The 11,406-nt window shown below is 47.3% G+C and overlaps 1 protein-coding gene across 6 annotated transcripts in view; it reads left to right on the forward strand.

Annotated features, from left to right (window-relative positions):
* Positions 1-2,231: 2,231 nt before the first annotated feature.
* Positions 2,232-11,406, forward strand: part of Elmod2 (ELMO domain containing 2) — a 19,575-nt gene continuing 10,400 nt past the window's right edge. The window contains exons 1-6 of one of the 6 annotated variants that reach the window (XM_052727957.1): positions 2,232-2,337; positions 3,492-3,638; positions 6,150-6,178; positions 7,848-7,964; positions 9,918-10,015; positions 11,195-11,324. In XM_052727957.1, coding sequence (XP_052583917.1) covers positions 3,497-3,638; positions 6,150-6,178; positions 7,848-7,964; positions 9,918-10,015; positions 11,195-11,324 — 516 coding nt within the window. In that variant the 5' untranslated portion in view covers positions 2,232-2,337; positions 3,492-3,496. The other 5 variants (XM_052727955.1, XM_052727956.1, XM_052727958.1 and 2 more) reach the window with 5 other exon arrangements.

Below are 11,406 nucleotides of genomic sequence, written 5' to 3' on the forward strand. Positions count from 1 at the left end.
GGGGAGGGATGCAGCTGGCCTGCAAAGATCCAGGGGTAACCAGGGGCAGAGAGATATTTCTTTACATCTCCCCACCTTTACACAGAGAGCTGTGGACCTGCCTGTGAACTTTTGGTGGGCTCTGGGTTCTTCCCCTACCCCATTCATTTGACAGCTCTTTCTCAATTGATCCTAATTTTTCACCCTCCGGGCATACCCATTTTCAAGATTTGCCACTCAGGTCCTGGTTGGTAAACTATAAATTTGGACGCTCAGAGGTTGCAGAAACAAAACCACTTACTGTGGGAGCCTACAGAAGAGGAGGAAGGCTGCCTTCAACACTCACCTGGGATAGATTTACTGGAGGCTTGGCTCCTGAGGCTTCTCTTCGGCCCTGGGCAGGGAGCTCACTTGAGCCACCTCTAGGATATGACCAGCAGCTGCAGGCAGAGGGACTGATGGCTACAAGACTGTGCGATCTGGCCACAGAAGGGAATTACCCCTGCAGCTGCTTCCAGCCTCCTCCACCCACTGCTTCTGAGACCTACTCTTCTCTAGACTTCCAGACTTGAGGCTTTAGAGCTTCAAGCCTCCAGACTTTGCCACTGCTGGTCCAGTGACCTGCCAGGCTTGTGACCTGCCAGGCTGTGTGCTTTCAGGAGCTGACAACTCAACTGAGAGTTCAAATGTCTCCATTTGAGTAGTAAAATCCTGCATGGCGATGTGTTTAGTTTTTATCTTGTTAAGCGTTTTAATCCTAGAGTGACAATGAAGTCCGCCTGTTTGTACTCTTTGCTGCCTGCCCACTCCATCCTTGGAGGAGGGCTGGACAAAACTTGGAGACAGGAGGGAGATGGTCTCCACCAAACATTTCACTTCCATTGGGCAAAGATGGTGGCTTCCGTGTCCTTCACTGGTTTCTGCTCTACAAGTAGAATCCACCTTTAAAACGGTGGTTGAGTAGTGGGAAAGTGTGTACTGCTCACTTAATTCGAGTTAACAAGGAGATGAATGGAGCACAGACAAGACATTGGTCTCAATGTGTCTGGAAGTATACGGAAGCGACAGTGGTCGCCTTTGAGCAAGGGGAATAAGGAGCCAGGAATCTTGGTTAGGTGGGAGGATACTTTATTTACTTTTTGAGACAAGACCTTATGTTGCCAGGCTGGCCTTGGTCTCCCAATCTTCCTGCCTACATTGCCCTCTGGCTGGGTTTACAGGCATGCATTACCATGCCCAGTTCAGGGATTTCTTCCGTTTCAATTTATTTTTATTGTATGATGTCTTTTGTACTTAGCCTTTTTTCCACTTTGCTCTTTCTTATCCAACCCTCCGACCCCTGACTGTTCCATCAGCATTTTCAACACGCTCCTCATTCAAGACCTCTATACTTACTGTCCACATGGCCGCTGTCACGGCATACTCCTTCACTTCATCCAGCAAAGCTTATTCTTACTTTGCTGACTCCGCTGTATGTAACTCTTCCCCTGCTCCCTAATCCCCCTAACTAATCTCCCAACAGCTTTGTTAGGCAGCTTCACCTGGTACTATCTATGTTTTTGCCAGTTGGTGTAGTGTGCAGTCCCTTGTAAAGACAGCCTGGCACAGTATACTAGCTAATCAACCGTACCTTTGGGGGCTTTGAAAAATGTGCACAAAGAAGAAAAACAAGAAAAAATAACAAAGAGAAGAAAAAAAAAACAGCAAATAAAAGCAAAAAACAAAACAAAACAAAAAATGCACAAATTATTCTTCTAGTAGAAACAATAATTAATAATTAAGAAATGAACGTCTGATGAGTTGATTGTTCAATGTTCATTTTCAGAGGAAAAAGTCCAAACTTCGCAACTTCTCATTGCACACGGGCCACGCAAATGCCTTTACGTCATCCATAAAGTCCCTTCGAGCCAAGTTTCCTTTGTGCCTCATAAAGAGGGGAAACAATCACTTCACAGATTAGGAAATGTAGGTGAAAGTGCTGTTGTCACACCGGCGGTGGAAGAGCCACTGAATGCCCTGAGCAGTTTCCAGGCGGCGTCCTCCGGGGCCACGTTGGCGCTGGGCGTGGCAGCCGGCCCCCGTTGCCAGGGGAACCGTCCGGCGTCTGGCGCTCCAGCCCGCAGGCCCTCCTTCCGCACCGGTGATAGACGGGAGCGCAGACCAATCGAAAGACGGAGAGGCGGGGCTCGGCGTCTGGCGACACCTCCCCCCTCCCCCCGCCCCGGCCTCCTGTCCCGACTTCCGGGTCGCGGTGTTTGCAGGGAGTGCTCCGCGTAGAGCGTCTTTCCGTTGCCGGTGTTTGCAGCTGGGGGAAACCGAGGCAGCGCCAGCTTCCCCTAGTTCTTCCGCTCCTGTGAGGTGGCTGCTGTTTTAATTTTCTCTCACCCTGCGTTGCTGGTGTGCAAGCCTCGCCGGGGTCCTGCGGATAATCCGCAGGGTGCAGGGGCCGTCGGGGCTTTGTGCAGCATTCCCGCGCGCGAGAGGGGCAGGACGGCGCGGTGCCCAAGGGGCTCGCGCACGACCTCCCGAGGCCCCGGGGCCCGCGGCCGCCCGCCGGGACGGCCTGCCGGTGCCTGGCACTTCTGCCGCCTTCTTCCCGACAGGCGCGGACGGGATGACTCATTTTAAAGATCCAGATCCGCGCGTCTGGCACCGGCACCGCGTGCCCTGCCCGGCGGGGATTTCGAGTTTGACAGCTCCTCGGGCCCCGGCGCAGAGAGGGTGTGTCTGCAAATCCCAGGGCTGGAAGGCAGGCGAGGAGCGTTTTCCTCTCGGTCCCCGGCATGCCTCCTCCCCTTCGTTTAGCACCCGAAGAGTTTTCGTCTAAGATCCAGTTGTATCAAGTGTGTAGGTTTTGCGGGATTTTTTTTTTTTTTAACTTTTTGGTATTTCTGCCTTTCACCTATTGACTGGAAAAATGAATTCGTCAGGATGCCATCTGCTCGGTTTTCAACCTGTATGCTGCAGTTTGTAAGCCGCTTGTGGTGTTCTCATTTGTTGGCGTCAGCTGACTGAGACAGCTGGGACACGCTCTGCACCAAGGCTAAGACGAGCTCATTCTTGGGGATCCACATCTGATGTGTGGTTGATTTGAAATTGTTGCTCGGTTGGTCCTTCTATTCTCGAAGTGTTTAGTTCCAAGTTTTAAGGGATGAAAAACAGAAGTAGGAATCCAAAATATGAAATATTATTATTTGGTAAACATGTAAGGTGGTTATTGTTCTTTTAAGCCATTAAATATGTTGGCCAATTTTTCCTACTTTTTTACAACTTTTTAAAAAAGTGACCATTTGGCTTAGAGATAAATTGACCATTTTGTTAATCAGTATTTAATCTATGCTATATATTGTTTCCTTGCCTGACTGATTAAACACTGTCACAAAATAGACACAATAGAGTAATAGATTTTATTATAATTTGGGATCTGGGGAGTTGGATGAACTTAATTTGCTTTTCAGCTCTAAAATTCCAGTTTAAGGTTTTTAAGCTTGTGTTCTTATATCCTTTTCCAGAAAAAATGTTTATTTCTTTGTGGGAGTTCTTCTATGGGCACTTTTTCCGATTTTGGATGAAATGGGTCTTACGACAGATGACTGGAAAATGTGAATTGCAGCGAATTTTCGACACCTATGGAGGCGCACAGAGGACATACAGGATAGGTAATGCCATTCGAAATCGAAAAATTGAAGATTAATAAAAACGTTATTGAATTCTTTCTGTCTATCCAGTGGTAATGTACTTGTGTTATTGCACCTGAGTTTCGTAAGCTTTGTGGTCTTTGAATCCTTCTCACTGTACTACTGACTACTGAACATTGAAAAGTTGTATATAAAAAGAAACTTCTTATATCTACCCATATCTACCCAAAGAATGAATCTTTGGAGTTTCTTAAAAATGTATCAGTTAGGCCGGGCGGTGGTGGCGCACGCCTTTAATTCCCCGCACTTGGGAGGCAGAGCCAGGTGGATCTTTATGAGTTCGAGGCCAGCCTGGTCTACAGAGTGAGATCCAGGAAAGGTACAAAGCTACACAGAGAAACCCTGTCTCAAAAAAAAAAAAAAATGTATCAGGCCGGGCGGTGGTGGCGCACGCCTTTAATCCCAGCACTCGGGAGGCAGAGACAGATGGATCTCTGAGTTTGAGGCCAGCCTGGGCTACAGAACTAGTTCCAGGACGGGCTCTGGAGCTACACAGAGAAACCCCGTCTCGGAAAAACAACAACAAACAAACAAAGAAGTATCGATTATTCTTCAGATTATACTGAATGGGCAGACTGCTCATTGATCCTACGAAAGATTATTAGAACCTACCTGGGCCAGGCTCTCAGTTATAGCCGCATGGTGAGTGAGCACTTGAAGTATTCATGGTGTCGACTGAGTTGAGCTGTACCCATAAGGTACACACTGCATCTCAAAGTCTTCGTATGAACAGAAGTGTAAAGATGTCACAGTTGTATTTGTAATATGTTGAAGTGATGATATTTTGGATTTATTAAGTCATACAGATTGCATGTATTTCTTTTTGATTTAACGTAGCTGTGGAAATTTTTATGGTATATGGGCTCAGTTTGGCTTGAGTTATATTTCTGCCAAATGACAGTTTTTCAATGTTTAATTAAAAATATTACTCTGACTTCAAACTCAGATGGTTGAGAAATGTGGTCTGAAGTCACTTTAGGCCTAGCAAGAAAGACCTGGGCAGAGCCACAGCTCATGATGTTGTGCTAAGTGGAAAATTGAGAATTAACCAGTTCCTATTTTGTGTTGGTCAAGAATGCTTCAAATGAGGAATCAATATCCTTGGGGCCAAGGGAGTGAGGCCCAGGCAGTGGGCCCTGTGCCCAGGGTGGCATTGGAAGAATGGCAGAAGGTGTTTCGTGGCCACTGGCTGGTTGAAGCTAGTGCACACTCCCTGATTTCCCCTCTTGCCTGTTGAGAAGATCCAAGTGCCTCTTGATACAGGTCTCTGAGGGCTGCGCTGGTTGGCACTTTATAGTATGTGGAAGAGCATTTTCAAGGCTTTACTTTGAGGCAAAAAACATTTTTCTTAAGATTATCAAAAGGAGAGCATTCTCAGTGTACCAGAACTTTTTTTTTTTTAAACAGACAAACACAAATGTTCTTGACATTCTTGGAACAAAAGCCAGGGATGCGGAGCCTGTTTGCTCTTTGGCCAGACAGTCTAGGTTCTGCTCCTTTGTTCCCGTGCTGTTCAGTGGCTGGCCACTCACTCGGGCTGATGCTGGAGAGAAGGTAGTGGCGAGCACAGTCTCCAGACGCTGGAGAGAAGGTAGTGGAGAGCACAGTCTCCAGACGCTGGAGAGAAGGTAGTGGAGAGCACAGTCTCCAGATGCTGGAGAAAGGTAGTGGAGAGCAGTCTCCAGATGCTGGAAGAAGGTAGTGGAGAGCACAGTCTCCAGATGCTGGAGGAGGGTAGTGGAGAGCATAGTCCTCAGACGCTGGAGGAAGGTAGTGGAGAGCACAGTCTCCAGACGCTGGAGAGAAGGTAGTGGAGAGCACAGTCTCCAGATGCTGGAGGAAGGTAGTGGAGAGCACAGTCTCCAGACGCTGGAGAGAAGGTAGTGGAGAGCATAGTCTCCAGATGCTGGAGGAAGGTAGTGGAGAGCACAGTCTCCAGATGCTGGAGAGAAGGTAGTGGAGAGCACAGTCTCCAGATGCTGGAGGAAGGTAGTGGAGAGCACAGTCTCCAGATGCTGGAGGAAGGTAGTGGAGAGCACAGTCTCCAGATGCTGGAGAGAAGGTAGTGGAGAGCACAGTCCTCAGACGCTGGAGGAAGGTAGTGGAGAGCACAGTCTCCAGATGCTGGAGGAAGGTAGTGGAGAGCATAGTCCTCAGACGCTGGAGGGAGGTAGTGGAGAGCACAGTCTCCAGACAAATGTCTGAGATCTGAGCCGTTGGCGGACACCCTCACTCTGGCGGTCTGCATAGAAACAGAACATTTGGGGAAACTGATTGACACCATCTGGGTGCTGTGTTTGGGGGGTCATTCCACCTTCTCTCTCCTGTAAGACTTTGAGATGGTTGCTCCTGTAGAAATTGTATTTTAAACTGTGAGAGTGACTTATCATTGCTGTTATATTTTTACTATTTGATTTTGGCCTAATTCAGAAAATACATTCAAGTGGTAACTTTTTTTTTTTTAAATTTCAGAAAATTCCTTGACATATTCCAAGAGTAAGGTAAGGGCACATTAAAATGCTAATTATAGAAAACTTAACCAAAGCATATTTTTTCTTTAAAAAGAACACTTTGATTTTAGGATTATATTTACTGTTTTGCTATGAGAAACTGTGAGTTAAATTTTCTCATTTTAGAAGTAGTAATTAAGTTTTCGAAATCTGTGTTTTGATAACAGAAGAGTATTTCAACTCCGTGTCCTTTTCTGAGACTTTCCTGTTTATTTTGCAGTAGCAGTTTGTAGCTTTTGGTAGACCAGTATCTTAGAGAAAGCCCTCCCCATGACTGTGTCCTCAGGGTAGGTTGTGTGAGAGAAGAGCACAGCAGTTTTGGGTGGAGAAGACCTTGCGTGTTTACCTTTTGATCTAAAGTGAGTCCCGGCTCACGCCATGTGGCTGTTGCTTTTGCTATGTAAGAAACGAACACAAGGCTGCAGGGGGGAAAGCCGTGTTGCTGTGTGCTCATGCGCATGTGGGTCCTCTGCAAAGGCCCTCCATCAGGTGGGTGTCTCCTTCTCACGTCTGTCCCACTTGTCTTACTGTAGGCTCCAGGTGTGGGACTCAGTGGGCAAGAGGGAATGGTCTCCTAGTAACTCCCTAGAGGCCCACAGACTGTGCCATCTCTGTTTGCATCCACGGGTGTAGATGAGTGGCCAATTGCACAGCGAAGACTCCTCACATGCCTTCTGCACCCCCGAACACTAAGGCAGGCAAGTGGTTGTATACCTGACTTGCGGTTGATGGAAAGTCAGGACCAACATGCCAGTCTGCCATGCGTTAGTCACAGCTTTTGATGCTGCGTTAGTTGGAAAACCAAGAACTATCCAGCTAGAGTTAACATTAGGTCACAGTGTTTTCTGTCTAAGAATTACTGGTGTGGCAGAGAGACACTCTCAGGCCATGGAGACCGTTGTTTGAAACCGTGTTAAGAGATGATGGCCAGTGTTAAACAGTGACAGAAGGATAGAAAATACCTAGAAATGACTGTTCACAATAAGATGAAATATCATTTTATGGCATTTTTAGTTCAGTTAGCTATGTGTATATCTGTGTTTTAGATATCCATATATATGCTTGCACTTGGTCGTAATGTAAACTGTGAATCATAATAAACACATGCACATGACTCTGTCTTCGAGTGTTGGTAAGAGTTGCTGCTGGAAACAGAAGGGTGTTGGATTCTGCAAGCCGATGCGCTTCTTTCTGGAGAGTTACTGCTGAAGTGGGGCTTGCTCGTTTAGGTACAATCTCATTTATGAGTTAAGTGTATGAGAACAAACAATTCTTATCCACGTAGATGAACACTGGGAGGAGTATAGAGTTGTCTTTTGTTCACAATCCTAAAGTGATTTGTTTTTTCCATGAGAATGTGACATCTGAAAGTTTGAGTGTTTCTGCTCTAGCTCTTGTTTAATTCGCACGCACGCATGCATGCACACGGACACAGACACGGAGTTCTTGCCGTTGAAAGGTAGCAGGCAGATCCCCACAGCAGCCTGGTGCATTGTAGCAGACCTACTTGGACACACCATATTTCAGAACTGTTGCAACAGGTTCAAACTCAGCAGCCCCAACCCTCTGGAAGCTTGTTGGAATGTAGGCACTGGGCCCCACTCCAGAAATCCTGATTCTCTTTCTGATGTATTGGTTCCTTGGTGACACTGTCCTGCAGGCCAGAGCCCTACTTGGAGGGACAGCCCTGTGTCCTGACTGCTCCCATTCTTTCTGTAAGAAGCCGTGTACTCTACATGGACCAATGGATGGGGAGCAAGTGGTGTTTCCTTGTGCCGTAAGTCTGGGAGTATTTGAGAATGAGTCGCCCTCTGGCAGGTGCTTTCTTGGGGCTGGAAAGCACATTGTAAAAGTGTGACAGTTCCTCATACCATCCTGTTGGCCCCAGCATTTGCCCAGCTCTGAGGAGTGTGTCCCTCTCATGTTTGACACCTGCCGCTGCCCTGTCTGTGCCCTGCTGCTCCAAACCAAAGCACCACCTGCCACTGGGCCTCTGCCATGAGGGCCAGAGTGTGGGTTCTCCCATCCAAAGCTTAAGTTGCGTCGTCTCCAGTTTCGTTCAGTTCGGACCTCCTGAGCACGCCGACCACTCTCTGCTTGGAATTGTAGCCCTCAGCCTCCCTGTCCTTTTGCCTGCCTTGTGCAGCGTTTTACTTTTTTAGTTCTCCATTTTCTCCTGCCCCAAAGAGAAAAAATGAAGCATAGTGTTTGTCGTTTACGTCTGTACCCCCCGAGCCTGCACCAGCTCCTAGTGTGTAACACTCTCTGAGGTAAACAGAACGAAGATGAGTGGTTTGGAAGTGCAGGCTCTGCTTTCTCCACATGGACGTGTGCTGTTTGCTCCCTTTGCTAGTGCTAGTGGAGAAGGTACAGAATCTGAACTCAGGACCCGTGCTGCGGCAGAGACTGAGGATCTCTGAGGATCAGCTGCAGCAGCGTCTTGTGGTCCAGACACTAATAGTGAGATTTTATGTCTGTTCTAATTCAACTAGATAGAAGTAGGAGAGGAGATAAGATATGGGTGAGTCTCAGCAAGGATTTGATGACCACATTTCCGCCTTCTCCCAGGGTTTTCAGTAACTGATAAAGAAGCAATTCTCAGTAGGAGTAAAGAGTGATGCAGAGAAGGAAGGTATAAACATGGCTTAGAGCAGTGAGTCCCACCTTCCTGATGCTGCCACCCTGTAATACAGATCCTCACGTTGTGGTGACCCCAACCATACAGTTATTTTCATTGCTACTTCATAACTGTAATTTTGCTACTGGTATGAATCGTAATGTAATATCTGATATGCAGAATATCTGATATACGACCCCTGTGAAAGGGTCCTTTGATGGTAGCTCACTGCCATCCGTGGTAGCAACGAACTTTTGGACCATGAAAGAGCAGTGCCACCTACCACAGCAGCCAGAAGTGCAGAACCCCCTGGGGGTTTTAGTGAAACCCTTGGTCTTCAGCCCTAAAACTTGTGGAGAGATTGTTGAGAAAAAAATAAATGAAATGAAGCCTGGTATTCATCAATGAAAAGACTCATTATTACTAAAATGTTAATTCCAGATTGACCTATGAGTCTGTGAAGTTTTAATCTGAATCTCACTGAGTATGTTCTGGAACCACCAACACGCTCATCTGGAGACTTATGCAGAAATGGAGGGAGGGGCTCAAATGGTCTTTTAAGAGAGCTGGACAAATCGAGGAAGTTATCAGAAGACCAGAAGCAGGCCGCACAGAATGATCACCTTTTCAAGGTGTTGACACAGTTCTCTGTGGGAAGAGAAGCTGCCAGTGAGGGGCCCTAGAGAACTGGATGCAGGAAGGGAGGGCAGGATGGGGACAGGAAGTCAGCTCTTAGAGCCTGCTGCTGCTCCTTTTTAAAATGCTAACATCCTTTTTGACAATTTCATAAACATGTGCAGTGTTTCGTGACCATATTCTTCCCGCGCTCCTCTCTACCTCCTGTACGTATGTGTGTGTGGGTCTTCCTCAGCAGCCCCTCCCACTTCCATGACTTCTTTCTTTCTTTTTCACCCACTGAGTTTAATTAGGGTTGCTTTTCTGAGTGTGGGTAGGAGGCTTTTAGAAAACCACAAAGATATACATGATTCCAGCTCTCGGGAGATCTGAAGGAAATGTGGTTGGTTTCTTTTTGTAAAGTTGATTATGTATCAAAACAGACTTCAGTGTCAGTTCATGGGGAAGTCTCTCATTCAGCTGTTTCTCCATAACTAGGTCCTCCAGAATGCAACACGAGTTGCTGAGAGTGAACTGGACAGATGTGTAGCAGACATAATGAAGGAAAAGAACATCTGCCCCGAGAAAGATACCAGGTGCGTGCTCCCTCTGTGACTGAGTTGTGCTCTGTAGCCTGCCATGCAGAGCCCTGCTCAGATGGACTGTGATGGGGAAGGCTTGTGGGTGATGTAGCTTTTCATTCTCACCCCATGAGCACAGAGGTCCAGTCTGCTGGTCGCTGCACTGAGGTGTGCTGGTCACTGCACTGAGGTCCAGTGTGCTGGTCGATGCACTGAGGTGTGCTGGTCACTGCACTGAGGTCCAGTGTGCTGGGTACTGTGTGGGCTACAACCGCACAGGAGGACTGAGCCAAGTCCTCCCACTCAGACCCGTGCTGTTACTCTCTCGAGGTTAAATGGCTTTGGCCACTGTCCTTCCTGCCCTTCAGAGTTTGGTTTCTGTGTCCTCTTCAAGCCCCCAGTGTGCGCCACTTGTTCTGAGTCCTCACGCTGCCCTCTGTCCTTCGTCAACAGGCTGCACTGTGGCCTCCTGGGGGCAGTATAGTCTTGTTCTCCAAGAGTCACCAAGGGGCCAGCCAGATAGTGGTGGGCACACCAAAGGGCAGCAGCATATCAAAGGACTAGATGTCTTCTGTGCTGTAGTAGTAAGTGACATCAGTAGATACACATGTGAGGGAGGTGAAGGTAGCTTTGGGGATGTGACAGTGGTTAGGAAATGAACCCCTGGGGTAAGAGGCATCAAAGCCACAAACCCCGCAGGGAGTCAGTGCCTTATAGTTTGGTCTGAGGGTTATTTCAGACAGGATGAGGCTAGATCTTCTAGATGTTGATGGACTGGAACTTGAAGTGCTCTCTCTTGGGAATTAAAGCTTAGTGTGCCATTATAGAGTAGAGTTACTGTAGAAAGCATGTTGGTCCAGGGAAAGTAAGCCTGTATTTGGAGAAACAGATAACTTGTTGTGGGTTGTTTGTATCCATTTCAAATACTCTTGTTGCTGTGGCAGTAAAGATTAGGAGATGTGTGGACTGCTCAGAGAAAATGTGTGAATGAGCACTGGAGTCAGTCACGCGTTGCATGCGTTCAAAGCCCTGTTTTCCCACAGTCCTGTGTGATGGATGCTCTGTGTGGCCTTTGGTACATCTTGTGTTAAATTGAAAGTCAGAGAACCGCTCTAAATGGATATGTGAACCACAGACCTTCCTTGCTTTATTGTGATAAGAGGTCTGATTTAAACTAATAATTTCTCCTTTCAGTTTTCAAATCTGCATGAGGACATGCTTACTGCAGATAACTGGCTATAAGCAGCTCTACCAGGATGTAGAAAATGTGAGGAAAAAACCCTATGATTCTGGCAATGCACAGCATGAGAAGCTGCTCCTTAAGGTAGGCGCTGGCTCGGTGTGCAGGGGATCAGCTTCAGCTGGGAGAGTAGTGCGGGTTCTGGAGGCTTATATGGTCCACCTAT

This window comes from Peromyscus californicus, unplaced genomic scaffold, assembly GCF_007827085.1.
Source record: "Peromyscus californicus insignis strain IS unplaced genomic scaffold, ASM782708v3 Scaffold_8__1_contigs__length_139910024, whole genome shotgun sequence".
NCBI classification, from domain to species: domain Eukaryota; kingdom Metazoa; phylum Chordata; class Mammalia; order Rodentia; family Cricetidae; genus Peromyscus; species Peromyscus californicus.